General features: G+C 35.6%; 8 protein-coding genes and 1 non-coding gene across 13 annotated transcripts; 6 read left to right on the top strand and 3 right to left on the bottom strand.

Moving 5' to 3' along the window:
- Nucleotides 1–387: 387 nt before the first annotated feature.
- MTPB1 (metal tolerance protein B1) lies at nucleotides 388–2,745 on the top strand. 3 transcript variants are annotated; one of them, XM_007016232.3, is made up of 2 exons: nucleotides 388–606; nucleotides 1,576–2,745. In XM_007016232.3, the coding sequence occupies exons 1-2, from the start codon at nucleotides 554–556 to the stop codon at nucleotides 2,720–2,722; spliced, it is 1,200 nt and encodes a 399-aa protein (XP_007016294.3). In that variant the 5' UTR covers nucleotides 388–553; the 3' UTR covers nucleotides 2,723–2,745. The 3 variants fall into 3 exon arrangements, with proteins under 3 accessions (XP_007016294.3, XP_007016292.3, XP_017983210.2); XM_007016230.3 differs by having other exon boundaries at nucleotides 388–659; XM_018127721.2 differs by lacking the exon at nucleotides 388–606 and adding an exon at nucleotides 673–1,132.
- Nucleotides 2,746–3,282: 537 nt separating this feature from the next.
- Nucleotides 3,283–5,493, bottom strand: RABA2D (RAB GTPase homolog A2D). Its single transcript, XM_007016229.3, has 3 exons — nucleotides 5,296–5,493; nucleotides 4,991–5,216; nucleotides 3,283–4,152 (listed from the first exon to the last, which is right to left on the bottom strand). Exons 2-3 carry the CDS (start codon nucleotides 5,153–5,155, stop codon nucleotides 3,667–3,669), a joined length of 651 nt encoding a protein of 216 aa, XP_007016291.1. The 5' UTR covers nucleotides 5,156–5,216; nucleotides 5,296–5,493; the 3' UTR covers nucleotides 3,283–3,666.
- Nucleotides 5,494–8,009: 2,516 nt separating this feature from the next.
- On the top strand, nucleotides 8,010–10,077 carry LOC18590608 (BTB/POZ domain-containing protein). Its single transcript, XM_007016228.3, has 4 exons — nucleotides 8,010–8,277; nucleotides 8,443–8,548; nucleotides 9,521–9,646; nucleotides 9,820–10,077. The coding sequence occupies exons 1-3, from the start codon at nucleotides 8,166–8,168 to the stop codon at nucleotides 9,597–9,599; spliced, it is 297 nt and encodes a 98-aa protein (XP_007016290.1). The 5' UTR covers nucleotides 8,010–8,165; the 3' UTR covers nucleotides 9,600–9,646; nucleotides 9,820–10,077.
- Nucleotides 10,078–10,341: 264 nt separating this feature from the next.
- Nucleotides 10,342–12,029, bottom strand: LOC18590607 (UDP-glucose iridoid glucosyltransferase-like). Its single transcript, XM_018128019.2, has 2 exons — nucleotides 11,537–12,029; nucleotides 10,342–11,292 (listed from the first exon to the last, which is right to left on the bottom strand). The coding sequence occupies exons 1-2, from the start codon at nucleotides 12,015–12,017 to the stop codon at nucleotides 10,418–10,420; spliced, it is 1,356 nt and encodes a 451-aa protein (XP_017983508.2). The 5' UTR covers nucleotides 12,018–12,029; the 3' UTR covers nucleotides 10,342–10,417.
- An 866-nt stretch (nucleotides 12,030–12,895) lies between these two features.
- Nucleotides 12,896–13,414, top strand: LOC148761041 (subtilisin-like serine protease-like protein). Its single transcript, XM_088809741.1, has one exon. It carries the CDS (start codon nucleotides 12,896–12,898, stop codon nucleotides 13,412–13,414), a length of 519 nt encoding a protein of 172 aa, XP_088665867.1.
- Nucleotides 13,415–14,214: 800 nt separating this feature from the next.
- LOC18590605 (Pentatricopeptide repeat (PPR) superfamily protein) lies at nucleotides 14,215–16,317 on the top strand. 3 transcript variants are annotated; one of them, XR_001929563.2, is made up of 4 exons: nucleotides 14,215–14,661; nucleotides 15,047–15,437; nucleotides 15,566–15,684; nucleotides 16,020–16,317. XR_001929563.2 is itself a non-coding variant. In XM_018128021.2 (3 exons), the coding sequence occupies exons 1-2, from the start codon at nucleotides 14,284–14,286 to the stop codon at nucleotides 15,434–15,436; spliced, it is 768 nt and encodes a 255-aa protein (XP_017983510.2). In that variant the 5' UTR covers nucleotides 14,215–14,283; the 3' UTR covers nucleotide 15,437; nucleotides 16,020–16,317. The 3 variants fall into 3 exon arrangements, 2 of the variants coding, with proteins under 2 accessions (XP_017983510.2, XP_017983509.2); XM_018128021.2 differs by lacking the exon at nucleotides 15,566–15,684; XM_018128020.2 differs by lacking the exon at nucleotides 16,020–16,317 and having other exon boundaries at nucleotides 15,566–15,914.
- A 202-nt stretch (nucleotides 16,318–16,519) lies between these two features.
- Nucleotides 16,520–16,601, top strand: TRNAS-AGA (transfer RNA serine (anticodon AGA)). Its single transcript has one exon. It is a non-coding gene; the product is annotated as a tRNA-Ser (tRNA).
- Nucleotides 16,602–18,056: 1,455 nt separating this feature from the next.
- LOC18590604 (uncharacterized) lies at nucleotides 18,057–20,744 on the top strand. The gene is made up of 6 exons (XM_007016223.3): nucleotides 18,057–18,661; nucleotides 19,207–19,297; nucleotides 19,712–19,878; nucleotides 20,008–20,083; nucleotides 20,182–20,243; nucleotides 20,455–20,744. Exons 1-5 carry the CDS (start codon nucleotides 18,539–18,541, stop codon nucleotides 20,196–20,198), a joined length of 474 nt encoding a protein of 157 aa, XP_007016285.2. The 5' UTR covers nucleotides 18,057–18,538; the 3' UTR covers nucleotides 20,199–20,243; nucleotides 20,455–20,744.
- A 16-nt stretch (nucleotides 20,745–20,760) lies between these two features.
- Nucleotides 20,761–23,362, bottom strand: LOC18590603 (UDP-Glycosyltransferase superfamily protein). The gene is made up of 3 exons (XM_088809979.1): nucleotides 21,306–23,362; nucleotides 21,064–21,175; nucleotides 20,761–20,978 (listed from the first exon to the last, which is right to left on the bottom strand). The coding sequence occupies exon 1, from the start codon at nucleotides 23,049–23,051 to the stop codon at nucleotides 21,597–21,599; it is 1,455 nt and encodes a 484-aa protein (XP_088666105.1). The 5' UTR covers nucleotides 23,052–23,362; the 3' UTR covers nucleotides 20,761–20,978; nucleotides 21,064–21,175; nucleotides 21,306–21,596.
- Nucleotides 23,363–23,457: the final 95 nt, after the last annotated feature.

Below are 23,457 nucleotides of genomic sequence, written 5' to 3'. Positions count from 1 at the left end.
ATATTTTTTTAATATTTTAAAAAAATATTAATATTTATTAAATTTATTATGCCAAGTTTAGTATAAAAGTAGTTGTTATGTTTTTAGAAAAATGTTTTAGATCTCTCAAAATGATATAAGATATTTTACTTAATCAATAAATATTTTTTTAATTCATAAAATATTTTATATTTGAAATAAATATTTGGACAATTAATTTTTTTTCAATAATAGAAAACGATATAAAAACTGAAAAGCTAAAAAAAGAAAATTGGTTAATTTCCGTTTCCTTCTTTCGTCCTTTTTTGTGACACAAGTGACCACAGTTTGGTCGGTATAACCCTTTGCCCAATCGCTCAACAGCGCGTGGCGGTTAAGCTTCAACCTATAAATGCTCGCGTTCCATCTCCTTTGGAACTGGGAAAGTGAAAAATTATTGAAACAAATTGAACGCGAATTTCTTCTATGTTTTGTCGTCTTTTTGACGATGGCAGCCACCAAACCTGCCGTCTCTGGTGGGCTTTCATAAAAAATACATGGAAGGGGAAGTCCTAAAAAGAATCACAGTCTTTATATGTTTCCTTATATCTATCCTTTTGTAAACTCTGACCAAATTCAATTCATGAAGTAAGGATCTCTCTTTCTTTTTTTTTTATTCTTCCTTCAGCTCTGGTTCTCAGGTAAATTTCATTAACTTATGCCTATTTTCTGCTTTTTTTTTTTGTGTGTTCCGGGTTTCTGATGGGATTTCCTGAAATGGGTATTTAATTTCTGGTGAAAATATGGTGTTTTTTTTTTCTTTTCATGCATTTGAATTGTGGTTAGGATCATAAAAGTTTTGTGCTGCCTATATGGGTTTATCTGGGGTTTGTGTTTATACGCTGGAACTATGAAATGTGAATGCTGTTAAGAAGAATGAGGTTCAGAGGCATCAGAAAAGTAAATATTGGGCAGCATTTAGGACTTAAAGCAACAATTCACCTTTGGAATCTTGGCTAGCTATGTTTGAAAAATGAAGACTGCATAAAGAGAGGAATTGATAGACCTCAGCAGTGGTTCTATCGCTATATTATGATACTTCAAAAGGTGTGGCTTGAGAAGGATTTGAAGGGTGAGAATAGATCTGCATGACTGATCCCTTATGCCCTTGCAGGTGGATCCTGATATTCATAGATTTTTCAGTTTAGTTTGCGAGGTATTATATGCCTTTTCATTTGGAAGAGATATGGGATGATTTATATTAAATCTTAAATTGCTCGGTCCTGTTGATCTAAAAGTTTTGGTTGTGCTTGAAGCCTGCAGCAATTGTCCATCTACTCCCATTTTAAAAATTATTACTATTTCATGAAAAATGACAAGCTAAGTTACAATGGTTTTATAATTTAAATTTGCCAAGCTCATGTAATTGATCTCATGCTCCAAGATTTTATTGATGCCCTTGACCATGGCAATTTAAATGATCAAACATGGCCATTTCTAGCCTAACCTCTAGAACTCCTGATCTGGCAGTTTGATTGAAATTGTGGGTTCTGTATAAAGGTCTTACTCTCTCATCTTGTTTGTTTGTTTGACTTTATTAATGATCCTGTTGTCCAGGCAGATGGAATATGATGAAGTCTCCATTTCGAGATCTCAGGATCAGAACAGCATTGAGATGCCAATGGTATCTGAAGGAAGTAATATCATTTCAATGCCACCAGACTCACAATGCTGCTCTGTTTGCGCCTTTTCCAGGCAAGAAAACACTACTTTGGAATCAAAGCAACGATGGAAGTCAGCAACCAGACTTTCTGGGCTCATTGTTTTCTATCTTATGGTTATGGTGGTAGAGATTATTGGTGGAGTAAAAGCCAACAGTCTTGCAGTTATCACGGATGCAGCCCACTTGCTCACTGATGTTGCCGGATTCTCCATATCTCTTTTTACAGTCTGGGCTTCAGCATGGAAGGCAACCTCATACCAATCTTTTGGATACAATCGTCTTGAAGTCCTGGGTGCTCTTTCTTCTGTGCAGCTCATATGGCTTATCTCTGCACTCTTAATTTATGAAGCACTTGACAGAATTCTCCACAAAAATGGAAAGGTAAATGGGGCACTCATGTTTGCAATTGCTGCATTTGGATTTATTATAAACTTAGTTGTGGTCCTTTGGCTGGGTCATGATCACACTCTCGATGCTTGTGGGGACACACATCATCACCACCACCACCACCATCACCATCATCATGACCATGAGGGAGGGAAACCTTGTGATTCAGCTGAAGAAGAGGATACTAGTCTAGTGCCAAGAACTCCAGAGAAGACCAAGATATTGAACATAAATCTCCAAGGAGCTTACTTGCATGTCATGGCTGACCTAATTCAATCTGTTGGGGTGATGATTGCTGGAGCTGTTATATGGATGAAACCACACTGGTTGGCAGTCGATCTTCTCTGTACCCTTGTCTTCTCTACTTTTGCTCTGACTGCCACTCTACCCATGCTTAGAGATATATTTGGTATATTGATGGAAAAGACGCCGAAGGAAATTAACATTGATACACTCGAAAGTGGTATCAAGGGTATCAAGGGAGTCCAAAATATTCATGACCTCCATGTATGGGCTATAACCGTTGGGAAACTTGTATTGTCCTGCCATGTAGTAGCTGAGCCAGGAGCCAGCTCTAATGAAATTCTTAGCAAGATCAGGGATTACTGCGAAAAAACATACAAAATTTATCACGTTACTATACAAATCGAATAGTCTTTTACTAGTTTCTCAACAAATCTTGGTAACCGATACCTTTATAGTTGCTTTTCTATACTCTGTGATGAGAATGTAGATTAAAAAACATACCAGATTCATGAATTTTGCTGTTTCTTCAGCATAAGTGGTATATTATTGCGTTGGATGACTTGGAACAACCAGACTTGGTTGTCCTGCAATGTGAATGCCATCAGCTAGTTGGTTTGATTCCCCATCAGCCTATCTGTCAAGGATATTGGATGGAACGTTCTGAGATGGTTATGTCCTATTTGTACCTGCACATATCAAGCACGAAGCAACCTCCATGGTGCCCATTTCTATATTGGTCAGACAGCCACCAAGTTTATGGGGCTTTAAATACCCTTTTCTTTTGTGGCCCTTTTAGATTCATTTGAACGAGTCAATTCAGACAAGGTAACCTGCAGACGAGATTCACCAGCTACTCAATTGAGACGAGGTCAATATGTACCTTTCAGTTCTCACAACAATAAAAGTTGAAATGAGCCACACATTGTCCTAGCAGACAGACCAGTCCTGATGAAAAATAGGAGGGAGAGTAAGTCTTAAAAGGAGACACGCTTTTATTACAAGTTAGTGACTTAATCAAATAAACAAATTAAGCTTCTTTGTTTGTAATAGCAACTTCCCACCGAACCTTTCCAACTTCCACTTTTTAAGGAAAACATGTTGAGAGACGAGCAGAGGAAAAGCAGGCCTTTTCCATCCTACAAACACCAATATGGTTGTTTAAAATATCACAAGCTTCCTTATCACAACTCATTTAAGTAAAAACAAGTATTCTACATGTGTCTCTCTCAGCCAAAAATTGAAAAAGGGTGGGAAAAAGAAACAAATAAAGGGAGAAATAAAAAAAAAAAAAAAGAAAAGGCCTGCTTGCTAGCAAATATTTTTCCCTTCCTCAAATATAACCAATCACTTTTTTAAGTGGAACAGCATCCTTTCTTAGTGTTCCCTGATGCATCAGCAACATTTATGGTGGTTCCTTGGCCAGGAAGTGTAGTACTAGCAGCTGCTTCCTGTGCTGCCAATGCCTTTTTGCTTATGATATGGTAGATCTCATTCAATATAGTTTGGAATGCCTTCTCAACGTTGGTTGCGTCCAGCGCTGACGTCTCGAGAAACGAAAGACCTTCCTTCTCAGCCAGAGCATGACCATCCTCCTCAGAGACGGCTCTGAGATGATTCAAGTCCGATTTATTTCCAGCCATCATGATGACAATGTTGGAATCCGCATGGTCCCTCAACTCACGCAGCCACCTTTGAACATTATCAAAGGTTTGCCTCTTGGTTATGTCATAGACAAGAAGTGCACCAACAGCTCCTCTGTAGTAAGCACTAGTGATAGCTCGATATCTCTCCTGACCTGCCGTATCCCATATCTGTGCCTTAACAGTCTTTCCCTCCACCTATTTCATTAAAAAAAAAAAAGAAAAAGAAAGAAATTAGTGGTAAAACACAAACCAACAATTTACCAAACTGCATTACCAATTCCATGATTACTAATGATAAAGGGTCAAAGAAGGTTCTAATAAATCGAATATGACAGGCTGGCAAGAGCAAGAAAGTGTTCTTCTTGCAGACTCAAACACTCAATTATTATATCATGGACCCATAAACAACAACAATATACTCCCTACTATTAAAAATGGGAACAAAACAGCACTATACAGCTTGGCGTAATAAATAACTTCTTTTTCAATTCAATAAAATAATCTGCCAACAGAGGGGCAAAAAAAAAACAGACAGTTGTTTTCTGACAAACACAAAAACCTTCTAGTCCTTCGAGCATAGTAGCCTGATAAATAACATAAAAGCAGGAAAAAACTTTGAATTGATCAACCCTCAACATTTCTGACATGTAGAATTTGTTACTCAAAATAGAGATGGAACAATCATCTCAAAGTCAACTATATGATTTCAAGATTTAAGAGGAAATGACGCGAAAGCCCCTTCAATGATCATCACTACCTAACCATTTCTTTCTTAGCTCACTACACATCATTCAAATTGAACTTCCATGCTAAAACCATATAATTATCTAATAATCAACATAAGATTTCACAATCAACTTAATCATGCAAGATTTTCCGACACTAAATCAGATCAGAAGTATTCAAACACACTTGAAAACATCAAAAGTGAAGAGAATTTTCAGGTAAAAGTATAATAACTTCGAGAACCATTAAACTTTCAGCAGTTAAACGAAACAAAAAAAAGCAAAGTTGATTGAAAAGATGGAAAAACCTGGAGAGTTCTGGTAGCGAACTCGACGCCGATAGTGGATTTAGATTCCAAACAGAACTCGTTTCTGGTGAACCGAGAGAGAATATTCGATTTTCCAACTCCAGAATCGCCAATCAACACGATCTTGAAAAGGTAATCGTACTCGTGATCTACTCTATGCGCCATTTCTCTCTCTCTCTCTCTCTCTCTCTCTCTCTCTCTCTATCTTATCTCTTCTCTCTCAAACCTGCAAGATCCAAAAAACAACCGATCAAAAAAATAAAAACCAAAGAGAGAGAGAGAGATCTGGGAGCGATTGGACTTACCCGAAGTGGATAGATCGAGAAGAGAAAATTCTCAAAAAGGAAAATTGATAATTTTAGCGAAATTATACTGAAAAATTCATAAAAAATAAAATAAAGGAAAGAGGAAAAAAGGAGTTATGAAATGAGAGGAAACGGAAAAACCGATGGCGATTGGAGAGAGGTGGAGAAGGGGACCGGGGGGGAGCTTTTGATTTTGATTTTTGAAATCGACCAGAATAAATATATAGATTTTTCTTTTCTTATTACGGTTTTTGCCTTTTTGGTGGGAGGAGGATTCAAAACGGTGTCGTCAAATGGCATTTTTGTTAAAGAGACAATTTTGAAAGGTCGAAAATGAATAAGAGCAGGCTGGCGGGCGATTCGGCAGTGCCAGTGGATGTATGTTACCATGTCACCCCAACGTCTGATCCCCGCATTTGTTCTTTCTTTGAGCTTCAATCCGGTGCGGTCAGATCTACTGTCTTCAACATTTTTCCAAATAGCTTTTTATTCTCATTGCCGTACGATCGAATATAGTCGGTTCAAAATGTTGATCAAATGATGTTCGGTCAACGTTGAAAGATCGGTGCTTTACATGTCATCATGTCACTTGCATAAATTTTTATATTTGTTTCATTTCATTCATGGGTTTATTTAAATCATATGATGAATGGCATTGAGAATATTCAGTCATTTTATTAAAAAATTATAAATTATTTTAAAAATTCAAGTAACATTTTTTATTGCATTTAATTGATATTTATATTTTAATTTTAAATTAAATAAATTTTTATGATTAATAATTGATTAAGTATTATTAATCAAAATGTAATTTATTATCTTTTGTGTATGGTATTAATATGGTATGTTAACATGTTATGTTAAATAGTGATGTAGTATGTTAATGTGTCATGGTGATAGGTCCATATGAACTTTTCACCTTTCATGTTATAGTCACGTAAGTATACAAATAATAAATATTATTTTGATTAATAACATTTAATCAATCGTTAATTATAAAAATTTATTTAGTTTAAAATAAAAAATACAAGTGTTTAATTAAATGTAATAAAAAAATTTAAAATTTTTAAAATAGTTCAATAACTTTTTAAAAGATTTTATCAACAAATAATTATATTAATAACTATTTAATCAATAATCCTAATATTTTTTATTTGTTCTTAAAAACTACTTGTAATCACAATTAATGAAATGATTTTGACTCATAAGTATAAAGTTTAAAGAGCTAACTTAATTTTCATCGATGTAAGCATGCATCAATTTGCGTGAGAATCCACGAAATTAATACTATAATTAGAACTTAATAATATTATGTTTCAAGTTTCAAATAACAAGTTAATGTCATCACTTACATATGGGAAAGGCCTTTTTTCGAGTCAACTACAATGAGAATAAACTTACATATTAGCTAAAATCTAATATTTCAACATAAACTTTTTATTATTATCTTTTTTTTTTTATTTCAATTTTGAGTTTTACAATGAGAATAACCAATTTTTTTATTCGATATTCAAATTCAAAATTTAGAGATTGAAAATCTTGACTTTAATTTTTTTTATTATTAATTTAAGAAAACCTTTTAAATTTGTATTTTCCCATTACTTAGTCCATCTTTGATAAAATTCACATAATTTGGACCAATATGTATTATAATTTAATTTTTTTTATATAAAAAATGATTTGAGGACATTTTTATATTTTTTTAATGAATTTAATGCAACATGAATCATACCTCACTTTGAACTTACAAATTTGCAATAGACTGACACGTGACATAAAACTAAATTATTTTTAATGAGTAATTTCAAGAGTAGTTGACGATATATAATTTCAACAATTTTTAATTCGAAATTATTCAAGACTTATTATAAACTCTAAAAATATTGAAATATTATAAAATATAATTGGATTTGAAAAAACGTGACATAAAACCTAAGTGATTTTATAGAAAATCCAAAATATCTAAATATAACAAATGCAATTAATTTGCAACTTTGCGTTATGGAGATACTACTTATTAATTAAACAAAATAAATATGAAAGTATCATCATTTCATGATAATGATGAATGATGAACCTAAAGAACATAATAGGCACCACGCAAGATGCTAGATGATTGTGTAACGCATATTTTTAATTTATAACTAGGTTATTTCTTTTCAAAGTAAAACATAGTAAATTTTCTTTAACAAAATATGAAAATTAAAAGATAAAAATTAAGATAGTATCAAAGACTAGAGCATAGGATTTATTTTTATTTAATAAAATTTAAATATATATTTTTATTATATTTATTTATTTTTTTAAATTATGTGACATATTAATATGTTATATTAAATAACAACATGATATGTTGATATGATTGATAATATTATTTTATTATATTTTTATTTTACTTGATATAAAATTGATAAATGTTATTTTGATTAATAATAATTAATTATTTATTAATTATAAAAAATTTTTTGATAAAAAAATATAAAAATATTTTATTTAAAATTTTTAATAATTTTAAATTTTTTTTTTAAAAAGGCGGCGTGCGGATTTATTCTATCCAATCCACGATTCCGCTGACTCAACTTCATGCTGCAGTAAACGCGCTACCCAAACACCCTCCACCGATCTTCGTCACGTGAATCAACACGCGCCAAGCGAGAGTATTCTAAATCTAATTTCCCCTGAAACCCCAAAAAGTAAAAGTAACGTAAGAAAAGAAAAAAACAAGGAAATAAAAGGAAAAAGACGCCTGTAAATGCAGAAAATATTTGTTTTTCCGAAGAAGTCATTATCGTCCCAAAGTCGATAACCGGAAAGTCCCTGACAAGCTCTCTCGCGATCTCTCCAGATTGCGGATAAACGGAGAGAAAAAGATGAAGAAAGAAGACACAGTGAAGCTCATCAGCGCTGAAGGGATGGAATTTGTTATCGATAAGGAAGCTGCCATGGTTTCTCAAACCATACGTAACATGCTTACTTCTCCAGGTCTCTTTCTTTGATCTCTTCTTCTCTGGTCTTTCTGGGGAATTGGGTTTTCTGGGTTTTTTGTTGTTTCTTGATTGGAAATGTTAATTTCTTGTTTTTTTATTTTTTTTTATTTTTTTGGGTTGTTGGAAAGCGGAAAGTAATGGGTTTTGGGTGATGATGAAGGTAGTTTTGCGGAGACGGAGCATGGGGAGGTGACTTTTCCGGAGATAAGTGCTGTCATTCTTGAGAAGATCTGTCAATATTTTTATTGGTCTCTTCAATATTCCAGGTTCTTTATCTTTTAATTGTATATCAAATTTGTTTGTTTTTCTTTTCTTTTTTGTCATTGAGTATTTATTCATTTTTTAAGCTGCTTCAAACAATGTTTGAATACTGTGGATATATGTTTAAAGTTGTAGCTCGAATTGTAGTTTTATGAGAATTGGATATGTTGATAAAATGTATGTGAATGAAGCCCATGTTTGGTTGTTGTTTTTCTCTGGCAGAGCTCTGTCATGATTATGCTGGAGGTGAATTGTCAAATTATATGTAGGAGCACCTTCATTGTACTTAGGTAGAAGCAAGTGTTAGTATTTCAACAAGGTCTTTGACTGTTAATAGTGGCTTCTTCTGTTGAGAGGGATTGTAGTTAAAGTGGAAATCCGCATTGCAAGCGATTTCCTTGCAATATAAAGCTTTTAGCACTCTCATTTACATAATGTATCTGTCGATTTAAGATGCTTCAGTAACAATTTGTCATGTTATATTGTAACAATTCTGGTTGTTTTATATACTGTAGTTGGAATCTTGATGAACAGGATTATCATCTGAAAATAAGCACTAGTTCGAAGATAAATAGATCTTGGCTTGATATTATGGAACAGGCATGGGATCATTGAGTGTGCTATCCTCTTCCTGTGTGATAGTTTACATCCACATGGATGAGTACAGATATTAGATATTTGAACTTAAAATACCAAAAAAGTAGGAATTGCCTTGTATATTCTCTTGCTGTGTTTTGTTTTGGTATCAGTCACACATATCAGTGCTATTTGTAATTTTTATGCAGTATGAACTTTTAACAACTATACGATTTCTCAAACTAACCAACTTATTTTGTTCTGCAAGGCCTATGAATGGACTTTTTTACTTTTGTTGATTGCTTGAATCACCTCTGTTTTTATATATTTGAACTTTGAGTTTTGTTTATGAGCTCTCTCTATTTTCTTTTACGCTGATCAGAATGTTACTATTTGGTCAGGGGTAAAGAGACTGAGTTCTACATTGAACCTGAACTGACTCTGGAGCTGATGATGGCTGCTAATTATCTCCATACTTGAGCCAATTAGTTTCCTTGCTTCTTGGGTTATGTGCCCTGTTTAAAACTGTAAAGCCTTTTGCCGCACAAATATTATCTCTTTTCGTTGTTTTTGTTTATATCTGTCTTTGGTAGTTGGAATGCATTGATATTTCCATTTTTTCCCCCTAGTTTTTTCAATGATATGGTAATTAGTGTCACTGTCAATGTAACCATCTTTCTCTTTTGCTTCTACGCTGCAGAATTACTCCAGGGACATATTGTTGCCCAAGAAGAGTATCTGTGCCAATCATTTTAGCTCTCTGCTCCACTGCTAAGTGGTGTGTTTACAGTTCCCTTATGTGGTTGTTTTAACTTAGAACATAGACTTGTGTAGACAAATGAATGCAGTTATTTCAAGATGTATAATTGCTACTGTACACCAAAATAACTTGAGCACAATCTTAAAACGTGACTGTTTATGGACTAATTGTATGTGAATGGATAAATCTTCCTCTGCACTCTTGTAACCTAATATTTTTACCATAAGATATAACGAGACCTTGCTTATTGGATTTGTTGAATGATATTTGTATTGCTGATAATTGCTGTTGAAAGGGCAGGCCAATTTCCTGATTAATTGCTTTTGTCTTATTAAAACCAGCCAAATTCTCCCAAGCTACGCTGTTAATGTGCTTGCCTGGATATGCAAGTAAATGCTGCTAATTGGGCGGATATGTTTAAATTTTGTTCCCCCTAAAGTTGTAATTTAGGAACCTTTCACAAGTTTCCAAAAGTTTCATCTCTATATTTTAGCTCAGAAGGATGCTAGCTGTGGCCGTAACAATGCCAGCTCTGTGATCAAAATGATATGATTAGCTCGACTAACTGATTCAAGGAAACATAGGAAGAGCCCCCTTCTCTTACGCAAAGTTCAACCATCTCCTTCAAATTCCAAGCCCTCTGCCTCATTTCTTCCCCTTCTTTTTCCACCATTAGGCTCCTGATAGCTCTCTCTATCTTTCCTCTCTCAAATGGATTCTCCAATTGTAAGCCGGTCCTCCATTCGTGACTGACAAACCTTGCATTGACCCTCTGATCGCCAAAACATGGTCTGCAGATCATTGGAACCGCTTCTGATATGCTTTCCAGTGTTGAATTCCAACCGCAATGGGTCCAAAACCCTCCCACAGCACCATGTGCTAATACCTCCGTTTGGGGTGCCCATTTTACAATACAGCCATTTTCTCCTACAGTTTCTATGAAACCCTCAGGCAACAGCTTGTTCCATTCCAGATCGTCAACTAACCCAGGCCTAATAACCCACAAGAATGGCTGCTTGCTGTTGGCTAAACCCCAAGCCATTTCAACTAACTCTTTCTTGTCTATGGATGCTACACTCCCCAAGCTTATATATAGAACTGAGTTCTGAATTTGCTGGTCAAGCCATGTAATGCAGCCGGTGTCCTCCTTTAGCAAGCTGCTTGAGGAGGCTGGAGCGACCTTGTGCAGAGGACCGATCGGAAATATTGGAACTTGGCATTGTTTTTGGATCTTTGGTAGTGATGACTGTTCAAGGACATCAATAGTGTTCCAGATAACAGCTGAAGATGTTCTTGTCTTGCTCATGTTAGATATCAACCGCAGGAAATTTTCTGGTATTCCGAATTTGGAAACAGGCAGATCCCTGAATCTGAGGGGATGAAGCCCAGGCACCAAGTCTTGCGATGTTGAACCTAAGTTAACAAATTTAATTTTCCAGTATCAGTGATTCTAATCCAGGATCAAATATGCTACAGTCTAGATCGGGAGCCCCAAAATATTGGTTCTCCCTGCAGAATGCAGCATGCCTGGAGAAAATAGTACCAGGCAATAAACATAACTAAGGACACTTGGAATTCAAGTTGGTAATATGGTATAGTGGAATCTTTCATTCAAAATTCACTGACAGTTGTAGATGCTGTAGCTAAACACACGTACCTTGCAAACTAAGAATACCTTCTGCTTTGAGTTGGAGAATCCCGCTACGAGAAATATATGTTGAAGCACTGGTGGTGCGAAAGATAATACTTGGCAGCTTCACATACTTTGCTGCTGCTTCAGAGAAGTACATTAACTCATCATAGATAATGCAAGCAATCTCTTCTTGTTCGTCCTGTTGTTCCACTACCCGAACCAAACATTCCTGGAAGGGCGCTTGGCAATTCACGTTAAGAACTGATATAAGAAGTACTAAATTGCCAGAAGAGATGACTTGATCAGATAAGTTATGAGGTATGGATACGAAATGAAATTCAGGATGGTTTGAGGGGTCAGGGGAGTTGAAAGCAGTGTGAATAACTGTGATGGAGAAGCCCTTAGAGAGAAGAATGGATCCAAGCTGAAGCATCGGATTTATGTGTCCTTGGAATGGCAATGGAACCAGTACAAGCCGGCAACGCCTCTGTCTTTGCTTTTCCATCTCTGTCCGACAGCTGTGTGAATGTACGAATGAAACTCGTTTAGCAGCTTCAGCTACCTTTTTAAATACTCTTGGTGTAGCATCATTGATGACAAAGTTATGACGGTGAACGGATCAGAAAACTGGCTTAAAATAAGTTGTCAAATGGCTGTCCCTGTCTGTGTATTCTATATTTTTTTCTATATTAAATGCAGAACTTCCTCTCATCAAATGGTGATCTGTAACACTAGTTTTGTCTAATTGTCTTGGAATCTGAAACTAGTTGGGCGTTTTAGTTTTAGGTCAAGATTTGGATGCTAGTCCATTTAAGCTACTTTTGCATTGGGGTTAATGCTAAGGTGATCGAAACTAGTTTGGCAGTGTTCCTTATTGCATTTTAAGTTTGCAGCCATTCTGGCAGCATCTTCAACTACAAAGCTTTTGGTAAGCCAAAAATGAGTTGTCATTAACAAGAATACCAAATAAAGAATATATCAAAACCCATGATTTGTCATTAACAAAGGAGCTTTAAATGGATTTTTCATAGCTTTGTAACTAATTTATGTCTTTATTTCACACCTGCTGGCTGCTCTTCACTCTTTTGTTTCATTGCTTGCTGTTACATAAAAATCTGACTGGTCTATATTGGAATAAAATGTTCCAGTGTGTACTTATCCTATGAAAATATAGTAATTCCAGGAAACTATGACTACTAAGAGGAAGCAGGGGAATGATTTGATATGGTTCAAGGAGGGTGTTGCATTATTACAGTCAAAAAAGAGTTAAAGACTGGATTTGGCTGTAAGGGAATTAATCAAATAATTCTTTATTTGAACATTCACAAGTGACTGCTGCGGAAACGAATTTTCATATATTTTCCTTTGCTGGTAGCCTGGCCAATGGATAAATCCAAGAACCCAGATGGTGAAATTGCTTATGGTGCTGGACATATCAACCCCGTTAAAGCCATTCATCCTGGACTTGTATATGAAGCTTTTAAGGAAGACTACATAAAATTGATGTGCAGCTTGGGATATAGTCCAGATAATGTCAAACTAGTATCAGGAGGAAACAGCTCTTGTCCTAAACCTTCTGAAAATGTACCACCTAAGGATCTGAATTATCCTTCACCGACAGCTTCAGTTCCAACTAACAAGTCTTTCACAGTTACCTTCCATAGAACAGTAAAAAATGTTGGTCTTGCGAACTCTACTTACAAGGCAGAAGTCTCCCCAAACCCAAAACTTGAAGTTAAAGTGGTTCCTGAAATTCTCTCCTTTAAGGCATTGAACGAGACGAAATCTTTTAAGGTGACTGTTAGTGGAGGAGATTTAAAAAGCCATTCTCTCTTGTCTACAACATTGATCTGGTCGGATGGCACCCATATTGTGAGAAGTCCAATTGTTGTACATACATAATCCCGGTTTTAGATCAAATGTTTGATCTCAGTTCTTGTCAGCTTGTCATCATGACGATCTCCAATGCCTTGTAATAATGATTCCTTTATGAATTTCACATTCAAGTCCCAAATCCTGGGGAACCTTCTAGCCAAGTTGATCTTTATGTAGTATCATGGAGCCCTGATAGATAGATAAGATGTTTCTTTGACAAATTTGAGATGCTTCAAAGACAAAGGTTGGAACCATTTCAGCTCTGACTAACATCTGGGATTCATTAACCAGCAGGGAACTCAAGTGACTAATAGAACACAGATTGTATTCTTGTTACTGATATTAAACCTTGTATTACTAAAGAACACTCGACTACGAAGAATGTAATCATCAAATATTATTCTTTATACAATAGGAAATGAATTACTTGACCAACAACATGTATAATATACTTATTGCTAGGATATACACAAGGGGCGAACTCATATTAAGATAAGTGATGTCATGAGTTTTTACATGTTATATTACTTAATTAATTAGAGTTTTATATAATTAATGATATTAATGAATTCATAATTTTATAAAAAGTGAAGTTAAAAAATTTCTAATTAAAGCAAATTTATCAAAAAGTAATTTATATATTAGTATTTGAAAACTATTTCCAATTTTATAGAGAGTGAAATTAGAAGACTCTAAATTAAAAGTGGATTTATAAAAAAATAATTTATATATTAACATTTAAATATTATTTTTTGTAATTTAAATATTAATATTTTTTAATTATTAATATACATATTTGAATGCCCTATGTGAAACGCATCGTTTCTCACTTGCTTGGACTTGGAAGCATTTTTCTCCACCAAAACCCTTCTCATTCTCGAGTTCTTCCGGCTCTAATGGCAATTCGCGTCTTTTTAAAGTCGAAGCGCCCAATTTTAACTTCAATCCTCCTTCAGAACCTCGCAAAAAGCCCCATAACAAGGTCCCCATTTCCGGTAAACCCTCGAGTCCCACATGTACAATCAAATTCCCATATACCTATCTCAGGGTTGAAGCAATATCATGATGGGAGGCCGAGGGGTCCCCTTTGGAAAGGCAAAAAGCTGATTGGCAAAGAAGCACTTTTTGTAATATTGGGTTTAAAGAGATTTAAGGATGATGATGACAAACTTCAGAAATTTATCAAAACGCATGTTTTAAGGCTATTGAAAATGGAATTGATTGCGGTTCTTACAGAGCTTGAACGCCAAGAGGAGACTTCTCTCGCGGTAAAGGTACTCGCATTTTCACTCTATTAATTCTTTTTGATGTTTACTCAATGGGGTTGTTCTTAATCTTTAGGTTTCTGTGTTCTTGATTGAGTTAAAGAGTGAAATGAAATTGCTTTTGTTTTGTTTGATCAAATGCTTGAAAAAATGTTAGTTTTTGGAGGGCATTGATTTCTCGGTAGTTAGCTTGAGAATCTTGATGGGTTTTTGTATTACTAGTGATAAAAGAGAATTAGTCAGCTTTGTGCATTAAAATGATATTTTTTAGAGAGCTCTAACGTATGGGTCTTTTAGTGTTATATATAATAAGCTTTAGCCGTTAATGTAGTAGATAAGGTCTTCTGAGTTATAATATCTTCTGCTTGATATTTGTAACTTGTTGAATATTCAGGTTTTCCAGGTGATACAAAAGCAAGACTGGTATAAGCCTGATGTCTACTTGTATAAGGACTTAATTATTGCATTAGCGAGATTCAAGAAAATGGATGAAGCAATGAAGTTATGGGAATATATGAGAAAGGAAGAGCTGTTCCCTGATTCTCAGACATACACTGAGATCATTAGGGGCTTCTTGAGGGATGGATCTCCTGCTGATGCAATGAACATATACGAGGACATGATAAAGTCTCCAGATCCACCAGAGGAGTTGCCATTTAGGATTTTGTTGAAGGGGCTTCTGCCTCACCCTCTTTTAAGGAACAAGGTCAAGAAAGATTTTGAGGAGCTCTTTCCAGAGAAACATGCTTATGATCCTCCGGAAGAAATTTTTGGCAAATACTGAGGTTTGCTAGTGACCTTTGCTCTTTCAATTTTATTTTTCTTTCTATTTTTTTGGTAAAGAATTATAACAATAACTAGTGACAAGGAATTAACATTCTTTTAGTCTAATTTGGTTCTTCATTGACAACAGGGTTATATATCCAAGAACTTGTCCATGGATTTAAACAGCACCTAATTACACCAAGTCAGCTGTGAAACTATCAACTTGAAACTATCAGTTTGGCATCACCCATCATCTCTGTGGAACAAGTGCGTCATGTGTACTTAAATGTATTATTAGGCTCATCATTCTGTTGTAATGACTCTGTCTTAGTTTTTGGCTGCATTAATTTTCATGGATTATCTTGATCTATATATGTTTTTGTAAGAACCAAAACATGTGATGTTTCATTTATGGGTTTGTTAGTTGAATGTTATTAATTGCTTACTCGATGCAATCAAGCTTATGGAAAAGACCTAGTAATGCAGTTTTTTGAATCCATGAATGCAATAAACTGCTAGATCAAAACTTGCATAAGAGTGAATTGTGCTCATTTGCTTTATCAAACTATTTCCTCCTTTAATTTAAACTTCATTGGTTTCAGGGTTCAAATGATTGAACTCAGTCACATAGGGGTGACAGAAACTGACAGGATAAGACAGCAATGTTTTTTGAAGAGGAAGCAGGAATGAGCAATTCGATTGGAGAACCTATATGGCAGATATATGATTTTCCTGTTCAGAGCTTGAACAGTCCACATTTTGTTAGTCACATTGAGGAGTTCTTTCAACTTAGAACTGTAGTTTTGATAGATTCTTGAAGTATGATGCACTGTCTAATTTTGTCCATGATTTAAGGGAGGATGCACATGGAAGATAATATATAGATAAGATTGCTTGTTATTGGCTCTTTCTTTTGACCACCTTTATCCTAGCATATTGCCTTAACCATGATGCCTTTTCGGCATCTCATCACACAGCCAATGACCGTAAAATCCTTGTATTGCTGTAAAATAAATAGATAAAAAGGAATGTAATCTGTGTGATTGCCATATTCATTATTTGTCTCAAAAGAAATGTAATTGAGGACCCATGCGGCAGCAAAGTGGGCGTGCCGGAGTGGTTATCGGGCATGACTAGAAATCATGTGGGCTTCGCCCGCGCAGGTTCGAATCCTGCCGCTCACGTTCTTCTACCATTCCTTTTCAATACCTGAACTATAGGTTATTATTGTTATTTTTTTATGTTCATTAATCGGCATATCCAGAGAATGTGAAAGTTTCCCAAATTTGACCATGTATGTAGTCAGTTCTCTGCACATAGATTCATTTCTGCTATGGACCTTGCTTTTAGAAAAAAAAATCAGAAAAAGAGATAGAGAAAAAGGAAGGTTTAGGATTCTGAAACTATTATTTTAAACTTCTACAAGCAAAAACAGAAGTAGTACGTTTCAAGCTACTAATTAAGTAGTAATTAACACTTGTATCATGGATTCCCAAACAAGAGATGCCGATCTTGGTGAACTTATAGGATCAATTTTCATAACATCTTGACATGCCAACTTGTCTCACTCATCATTGTCTTCACAAATTTGATATGCATGTATTCCATGGACTCCGAGTAAAATTCATGTAGCTTAAAAAATATGGGGTTAAAAACAAGTAAGGAGAGAGTACAAATGGGGTAATGATCCTTTTCAGCATGATGAGACCTAAGATTTCAAGCTCTTATTATCAAACAAAATCACAGCATGCACTCTTAGCCATACTTTCCAAGGCGAAATCATGAGAAAATGGCCACAACTACTAGGATTATTTGCCAGGAAAACGTGGTCAACTAGCATTATCCAATTGAGTGAGCTGACACTTCAACTTTATCTCAATGATTGATTCACATTTTGAGACTAACAACAGTACTGATTTACTTTTGCCCTTAAACAAGATGCTAGTTGCTTATAATTAATATATGGAATTGGAACCCCGCCTCACATGATCAAACCCCGATTAGAAACCGATTCCTGGGAAAAAGCTATGGGAATTCGGGCAAGTTTAAATGTGGGATAGGAGAGTGGTTTACTATTCTTGATGGAAAAACCGAACCATTGACCGTTGAGTGATAGACAGCGAAAAAGGGAAAGCAGAAGAGATCAGTAAAGGGTATTTGGTCATGCATTTAGTATCTTCTCCATGACAAAATACAAACGAATTGATCAGTTAGGTAGCTTCAGGTATCTAAATGGGATCATTTATGGTATTTTAGTATCAACTATGGTATTTAAAAAACATAATTAGGTTCAACTGTTAGGGGCACATATAGATAAAGGTTTGAGTGGGGAAACAACCTTATCTAGTTATCTTCTTGTGGGATCAAAGGGAATAGAGATTTCTCCAAATCTCTCTTTCACTCAAACCCCCTTGAGGCTATATCTAAAGAAAATCATTCCCATGGAGGGTCATTAGCCAAGGAAAGGAAAAGGTCAAGATATAGTGAACTTGAAGGCGTTTTTTTCCTTTTTTTTATTATGACCCTACAGAGCCAAGAGAGGGTGCATTTATCCATTAGAGGACAGATGGCAGTAAATGGTACGCCACTTGGGATGACAAGTGGACCCCTCGTGGCACTTATCCGTTATGTTTAGTTGAGAAAAAAGTGAGATTGATATTATATGCAGAGAACCAAATGTGAATGAAAGGAAGTTGCAGAGAAAAATTCCTTTGAATCTTTGATTTTAAAAGGAAAAGAGAGAAAAAAAAAAGGAAAGACAGAAAGAGAGAAAAGTTTACCATAAAATATAGTCATAGAATACCTTTTTGATGATGATGATGATGATGATGATGATGATGGGGCACATGGGCTGCACCTGCAAATGGCGTCTTGTTTAGCATTTTTTTATATATATTAGATGGTTACTGAGACAGTTTGATATACATCTTCCCCATATACTGTGATCTTCACGTGCACTTCTGTTTTCCCTTTGTATCTTCTCTGCAAATCTTATCTGGTTTTTCTTTATTTTTCCAACTAGGGTGGTCTTTCCTATAAGGTGTCTGTACACAGAATTTGATTAGTTCTTACTTGGGAATTCAGTTCTTCTGCGGTTTGTTTGACAAACAAGAAAAGGAAAATGGAGAGTAAGAGGCAAGTTGGTTCTTCTTCCTCCTTCACTGCTGATCTGTTTGGCTCCAAGGAGTCATCATCATCAACGTCGAAAGGGATTTTCAGTTCCATTTTTCCACCTCCATCCATGGTATATACACTGTCTCATGCTGGTGGCTGCAGTTGCTATGGATATCGTTTCTTGCTGTCATCCACGTTTAGAACTCTTCCTTTCTTGCTTCTCCTTTTTATATATTTGATTCTGCTGATTGGACATGCTTTAGTTCATATGTGACGTTTTAGTTCATTTTTTATGCTTGTATTATCGGTTAAGAAGTTCAGGAAAATTTGAAAAGGTTAGTTTTCGTCTGAATAGCTCTGAAATATGACTTCTAAGCCGGAACTCTTGAACTGAAGCTGAAAAGTCCCATATGGTATAATCTTCTGCAATTCAGAATTTCAATCAAAGGCTGAAAGTTCTAGTTCTGGGTTAATGATGGAGTGACTGTTTCCTATGTTATTTGGCCTCTTCATTCTGATCGTATGTAAATCTTCTGTTCTGGAATACAAGAGCATAGCAGAGGAAAGGCATGGTTTTTGTATGTGAAAAGTATTTTTCTAGTGGAAACCAAGGACGAGTTTTCTTTAATCAGATTCCTAGTCTGATAGGTAACTTTTCTTTATTTGAAATTTCAGGCGGGAGGGAGGAACTCCTCAAGCTCCAAGGTGTTAGAATCTTGGCCAAATCAGTCTTTAGAAGGTTCAGCTTGGAGACATGGAATGCAAGGTTATTGATCAGGACACTTCACTTTCTTATGATTTCAGTCCATTTCTCCCATCAGATGTAGACCTTCTATATTGCTTGAACTGTGCAGCATTGGGGAAAACAAATTCCAAGTCTATTTGCTTGTCAACTCAAGTACTTTTGTGTCAATAGGAGCATATCCTCAGAATTTTTCTGTATTCAGTAAGAGTCACCTGAGGACCTATTATACGTTTTTCTTTAAACTACTACTTCCATGTTGCTGCTTCCCTGGAAGCAGTGCTTCATGGACTGTTAATAGTATGATTTCCCTCATTCTTCAGTAAACCTATCCTCATTTTGTGAAAAATTTAGTACTTCTTACCTTGTTTGACAATGTAAAACTAGTTTCTGATAATATTTTCTGATTCTTGTTTCCCTTTTTCCCATTTAACGTAGCTCCACTTGCTGAGGGTGCAACCTATAACATACCCAACAAGGAGAGGAACTCAGTTTTTCAGGAAGAAAGGGCAGAACCATGCCATTTAAGTTCATCTCTTTACTATGGTGGCCAAGACATATATTCCTGTTCTTCGAGTACTCAAACTTCTACGTCATACCCTATTGTGAGTCCTGACTGGTTGATCTCTGATACAAAAACTACTTTGTGAAAGATGAATGAAAGTTATTATTCTATAAATTTTATTTTTCAGATGTATTAAGGTAATTGTACTATATATTTTGTGAATGAATAGTTTAAGAAAGATGGAGGTGAAGATGATCCTAATGGAAACAATTCACAGGATGCTTCTAGAGGAAACTGGTGGCAAGGTACTGATGTTATAGATGAAGCTGCAAGTAGATATCTCAATGCAACTATATGAATTTTGACTATACTAAGACTCAAAACTTGACTTGGATTTCTGCAGGTTCGCTTTATTATTAGAGCCTGCGCTTCTAGTGCATATGGATTCTCCATCAGTTTTCCAAGGTATTTTCATTTACAAAATTTAACTAGTGTTTTACTTAACCAAAAAACTAGCAAAAATGAAAATGGCCAAACTCATGAAATATGACTGGTGAAGAAATTTGTACCTGTTTATCCCAAGACGAGTAATGGCAGCTGTTATATTTCTATGAAGAAACTTCTCTGAAGATTTAACAGTATGGTTTCTTATATAATCTTCCTTGACATTTTGCAGGAATTCATATAGCAAACAAATAATCATGGAAGACAAGAAGTACGAATAAGTTCCTGACATTGACAGAGCCCATTAGGGATCTCAAATCCTTTCTGTAATATGATATCTTTTTCATAATTCTATCTGGAAATGATGTTTGAGAATTCCTTCACTACATCATAGACTTAGCTCTGGGATAAGTTTTCTTAGGCTGAGAAGAGCGGAAAGTATTTAGATGCTCAATTTCCCTCCCTAATGTGTGAAAGGCTGAGAATGAATAGATAATTTAGGCTTTCCTTTTTAAGTGTCAATATGAATGCTTGAGATTCGGTATCCAAATGCCGTCTCTTTGCTATGTATGAAAGTTACACAACAAAAAACTAAAAGTACAAGCAGTATCCTTTTGGACTGTTCATTCATAAGGATTGCCCTTTCAAAGGAAAAGAAAATTAAATCCAATATCAGTGAAGTGGAAATAGAACATTAACAGAGCTTCCAGTGGCAGTGACAGTGAGCAGGAAAGCTATTTCTTCTGCTATGTTTGGCTGCAAAAGCACATGGTTCCAAGTGCAGATATGAGATATCCCATGTTTCTTAAGATATATTCAATGAAATATGTAGTATGCATACCATTTGACTTGCATATCTTTCCTAAATTAACCAAGACTCTATAGATCTAATCTGTCATCTGGCTGCCAATAGTAAGTGCACTATGTTCATGCCATGCCACCTTCATGTAAGTCTGGTTGAAAGAGATTATAGCACATAAATTCAAAATTAAAAGAAGTTGATTGAAAATTTTCCATAAAATGTGTAAATTAACTCCATATCAGCAACCTTAAAAAATCAAGACTTGGAGTGATTAGTGATACCTTTGACTTCATCCTGGAAATCCTTGGATATAGTAGCCTTCAGGCAATGAAGTAGTTGAGTTCTTTTCCAGTTTCTTAAACAGGAACTTTATTTCTTCATCTGGTGCTGCTAGTGCAGAAAGATGTGTTGTACAACTCTTCTTTCATGTCTCTGAACAGTCAGGACTATCAATGGGATAGAGATCAAAGGACTTCACCAAGTCTTATGAGAGATACCACCTCAAGGAGAATCTAATTGATTCTTGCACCACATGCTGTCACAAAATTGAATATCAAACTAACATTGCAATGTTAATTAAACGGATTTTGGTATTTGCAATATTCTTCCTTTAATATGCACAGAAACAGTCTTTCATATGCGGCTGCCATTTTGGTGGCAGTGAACAATTGCAACCCTCTTTGCCTAGCAACCTTGCCTTTCTTCTCCAAAACCTCTCTGCCATCATTCCAAACCCTATAGAGAGCCTTTTTCAAGGAGGCAACAGTAGGAGAGAAAGTGTAACCCATTTCTGGTCCGACAATTACTGACCCTGTGATGCTGGCAAGTCTTGTAGCTATTACTGGTTTCCCAGTGAGTATTGCTTCTAACAAAGTATGATCCAGTCCCTGAGCTCGGAGAGTTGGATTCATGAAAATATCTATCGCATTATAGAACTTTGCTAATTGAGCTTGTTCCAATGGACCCAAAACAAATATGTTGGCCCCAAGATCTCTGTATCTAGCACCCCAAGGACCATCACCAGCAACAAGAACAATAACAGTTTCTCGGAATTTTTCATTTTCCATAAATATTTGCTTCAAAGCTTCAAAAATTAAAGGGTGCCCTTTGTCTTTTACCAACCTCCCAGCCATTCCCAAAATCAAAGATCTACTTTTTGAGATGCCAAACTTCCCTTTAAAATCATTTCCTTGAGAGAAATCAGGTTTGAAGATCTCCTCATCTACTCCATTAAGAATGATGTGGACTCTTTCTTCTGGGATCATGTAAATTCTTTTCAGGACATCCCCAGCATGGTCACTTGTAGCAACATGGTGAGAATATCTTGGAAAAAATCTCACCTCTTCAACAACCTTCTTAGCTCTTTCAGTCAACACATAAGCCTGCTGCTCTTCAGGAGTCCACAGAAGCTCTTGAATGATATCAGAATGAATGGTTTCATATGCAATCCCATGCCATGTAACAGCTAGATTTGTCAGGTTCTTTGCTCGAGTATGCAACAGTCCAACACTTTCTGTGTGGATCACATCAAATGGTATTCTGGTGGAATTTTGAGTTTGAAATTGCTTCCAGACGACGGCCTGCTCCAGATAACCAGCACCTGTTGGCTTTGAAAGATGAAAAATCAAATTGCTAATTGGATATCTTGGGAAGGAGGAATTTGGAGAAGAAGCAGTGAAAATGTGCAGCTCATGGCCCCTTTTTGCAAGGGCAAGGTGTAGAGTCAAGGCATGCCTTTCAAGCCCTCCTGCATGAGACTTATGAGGCCATTTCTTGACAAAAAGGGCAATTTTAAGAAGTTTAGGAGGAGGATCAGAAGGGAAAGAAAGATGATTCCAAGCAGAAGGGAATGTAAGTAGGTCAATGTCTTCCTTTGGATTTTGCATCATTATTTGGTTTATGGAATAGCAATTGCTGGAAAAATGACACCAAAAAAAGATTGAGATGAAAGAAAATGCAGAAAGAACTGCAATTATGCAGCAGAAATAATGGAACCTGAAGATTGTAGTAATCTGATCCTTTGCCATGAAACTGAGAGACTTACTTGATCAGATGAAAACTTTGACCCAAATTTGCCCTAGCAAAAACCTTTTGAATCAAGATGCATTACATTAATCTAGAAATCTTGAGGATAAGTTTGAACAAGTTATTAGACAAAATTTCTGTTTCAAGTTACTAGCACATGGGCCTTTACTAGCATAAGAGAAGCAGAATCCAGGAAATGAGTTATTTCCCATGGACAGCTTTTGAAGACTAAATATATCGGCCTTAGAATTGAAAAATAAATTGACTTGATGGGGATAATTCAATTTATTTACTCTGATTTCTAAGTTCTCTGATTACTATATTAGCAAAAAGCGTATCTGCAGACATTGCAACTGTGCAATTTTAATTAAGAAAACCAAGCACAGTGCACTATTCCCAACACCACTC

Source organism: Theobroma cacao, chromosome 9 (assembly GCF_053813885.1).
Source record: "Theobroma cacao isolate CCN51 chromosome 9, ASM5381388v1, whole genome shotgun sequence".
Classification (NCBI taxonomy): Eukaryota; Viridiplantae; Streptophyta; class Magnoliopsida; order Malvales; family Malvaceae; genus Theobroma; species Theobroma cacao.
The sequence above is the reverse complement of the archived record's forward strand: the minus strand, read 5'-3'. Positions and strand labels throughout refer to the sequence as shown.

What these genes read in the sequence shown, in the direction of transcription:
- MTPB1 (XM_007016232.3), top strand. Translation starts at nt 554, where the DNA reads ATGTTTCCTTATATCTATCCTTTTGTAAACTCTGACCAAATTCAATTC. An exon ending in GACCAAATTCAATTCATGAA is followed by an intron (nt 607 to 1,575) that starts GTAAGGATCTCT and finishes CCTGTTGTCCAG; the next exon opens with GCAGATGGAATATGATGAAG.
- RABA2D (XM_007016229.3), bottom strand. Translation starts at nt 5,155, where the DNA reads ATGGCGCATAGAGTAGATCACGAGTACGATTACCTTTTCAAGATCGTG. An exon ending in TCGCTACCAGAACTCTCCAG is followed by an intron (nt 4,153 to 4,990) that starts GTTTTTCCATCT and finishes TTAATGAAATAG; the next exon opens with GTGGAGGGAAAGACTGTTAA.
- LOC18590608 (XM_007016228.3), top strand. Translation starts at nt 8,166, where the DNA reads ATGAAGAAAGAAGACACAGTGAAGCTCATCAGCGCTGAAGGGATGGAA. An exon ending in TAACATGCTTACTTCTCCAG is followed by an intron (nt 8,278 to 8,442) that starts GTCTCTTTCTTT and finishes GTGATGATGAAG; the next exon opens with GTAGTTTTGCGGAGACGGAG. An exon ending in TGGTCTCTTCAATATTCCAG is followed by an intron (nt 8,549 to 9,520) that starts GTTCTTTATCTT and finishes CTATTTGGTCAG; the next exon opens with GGGTAAAGAGACTGAGTTCT.
- LOC18590607 (XM_018128019.2), bottom strand. Translation starts at nt 12,017, where the DNA reads ATGGAAAAGCAAAGACAGAGGCGTTGCCGGCTTGTACTGGTTCCATTG. An exon ending in AGGTATTCTTAGTTTGCAAG is followed by an intron (nt 11,293 to 11,536) that starts GTACGTGTGTTT and finishes TTGTTAACTTAG; the next exon opens with GTTCAACATCGCAAGACTTG.
- LOC148761041 (XM_088809741.1), top strand. Translation starts at nt 12,896, where the DNA reads ATGGATAAATCCAAGAACCCAGATGGTGAAATTGCTTATGGTGCTGGA.
- LOC18590605 (XM_018128021.2), top strand. Translation starts at nt 14,284, where the DNA reads ATGGCAATTCGCGTCTTTTTAAAGTCGAAGCGCCCAATTTTAACTTCA. An exon ending in AGACTTCTCTCGCGGTAAAG is followed by an intron (nt 14,662 to 15,046) that starts GTACTCGCATTT and finishes TTGAATATTCAG; the next exon opens with GTTTTCCAGGTGATACAAAA.
- LOC18590604 (XM_007016223.3), top strand. Translation starts at nt 18,539, where the DNA reads ATGGAGAGTAAGAGGCAAGTTGGTTCTTCTTCCTCCTTCACTGCTGAT. An exon ending in TTTTTCCACCTCCATCCATG is followed by an intron (nt 18,662 to 19,206) that starts GTATATACACTG and finishes TTGAAATTTCAG; the next exon opens with GCGGGAGGGAGGAACTCCTC. An exon ending in CTTCTACGTCATACCCTATT is followed by an intron (nt 19,879 to 20,007) that starts GTGAGTCCTGAC and finishes GTGAATGAATAG; the next exon opens with TTTAAGAAAGATGGAGGTGA.
- LOC18590603 (XM_088809979.1), bottom strand. Translation starts at nt 23,051, where the DNA reads ATGGCAAAGGATCAGATTACTACAATCTTCAGGTTCCATTATTTCTGC.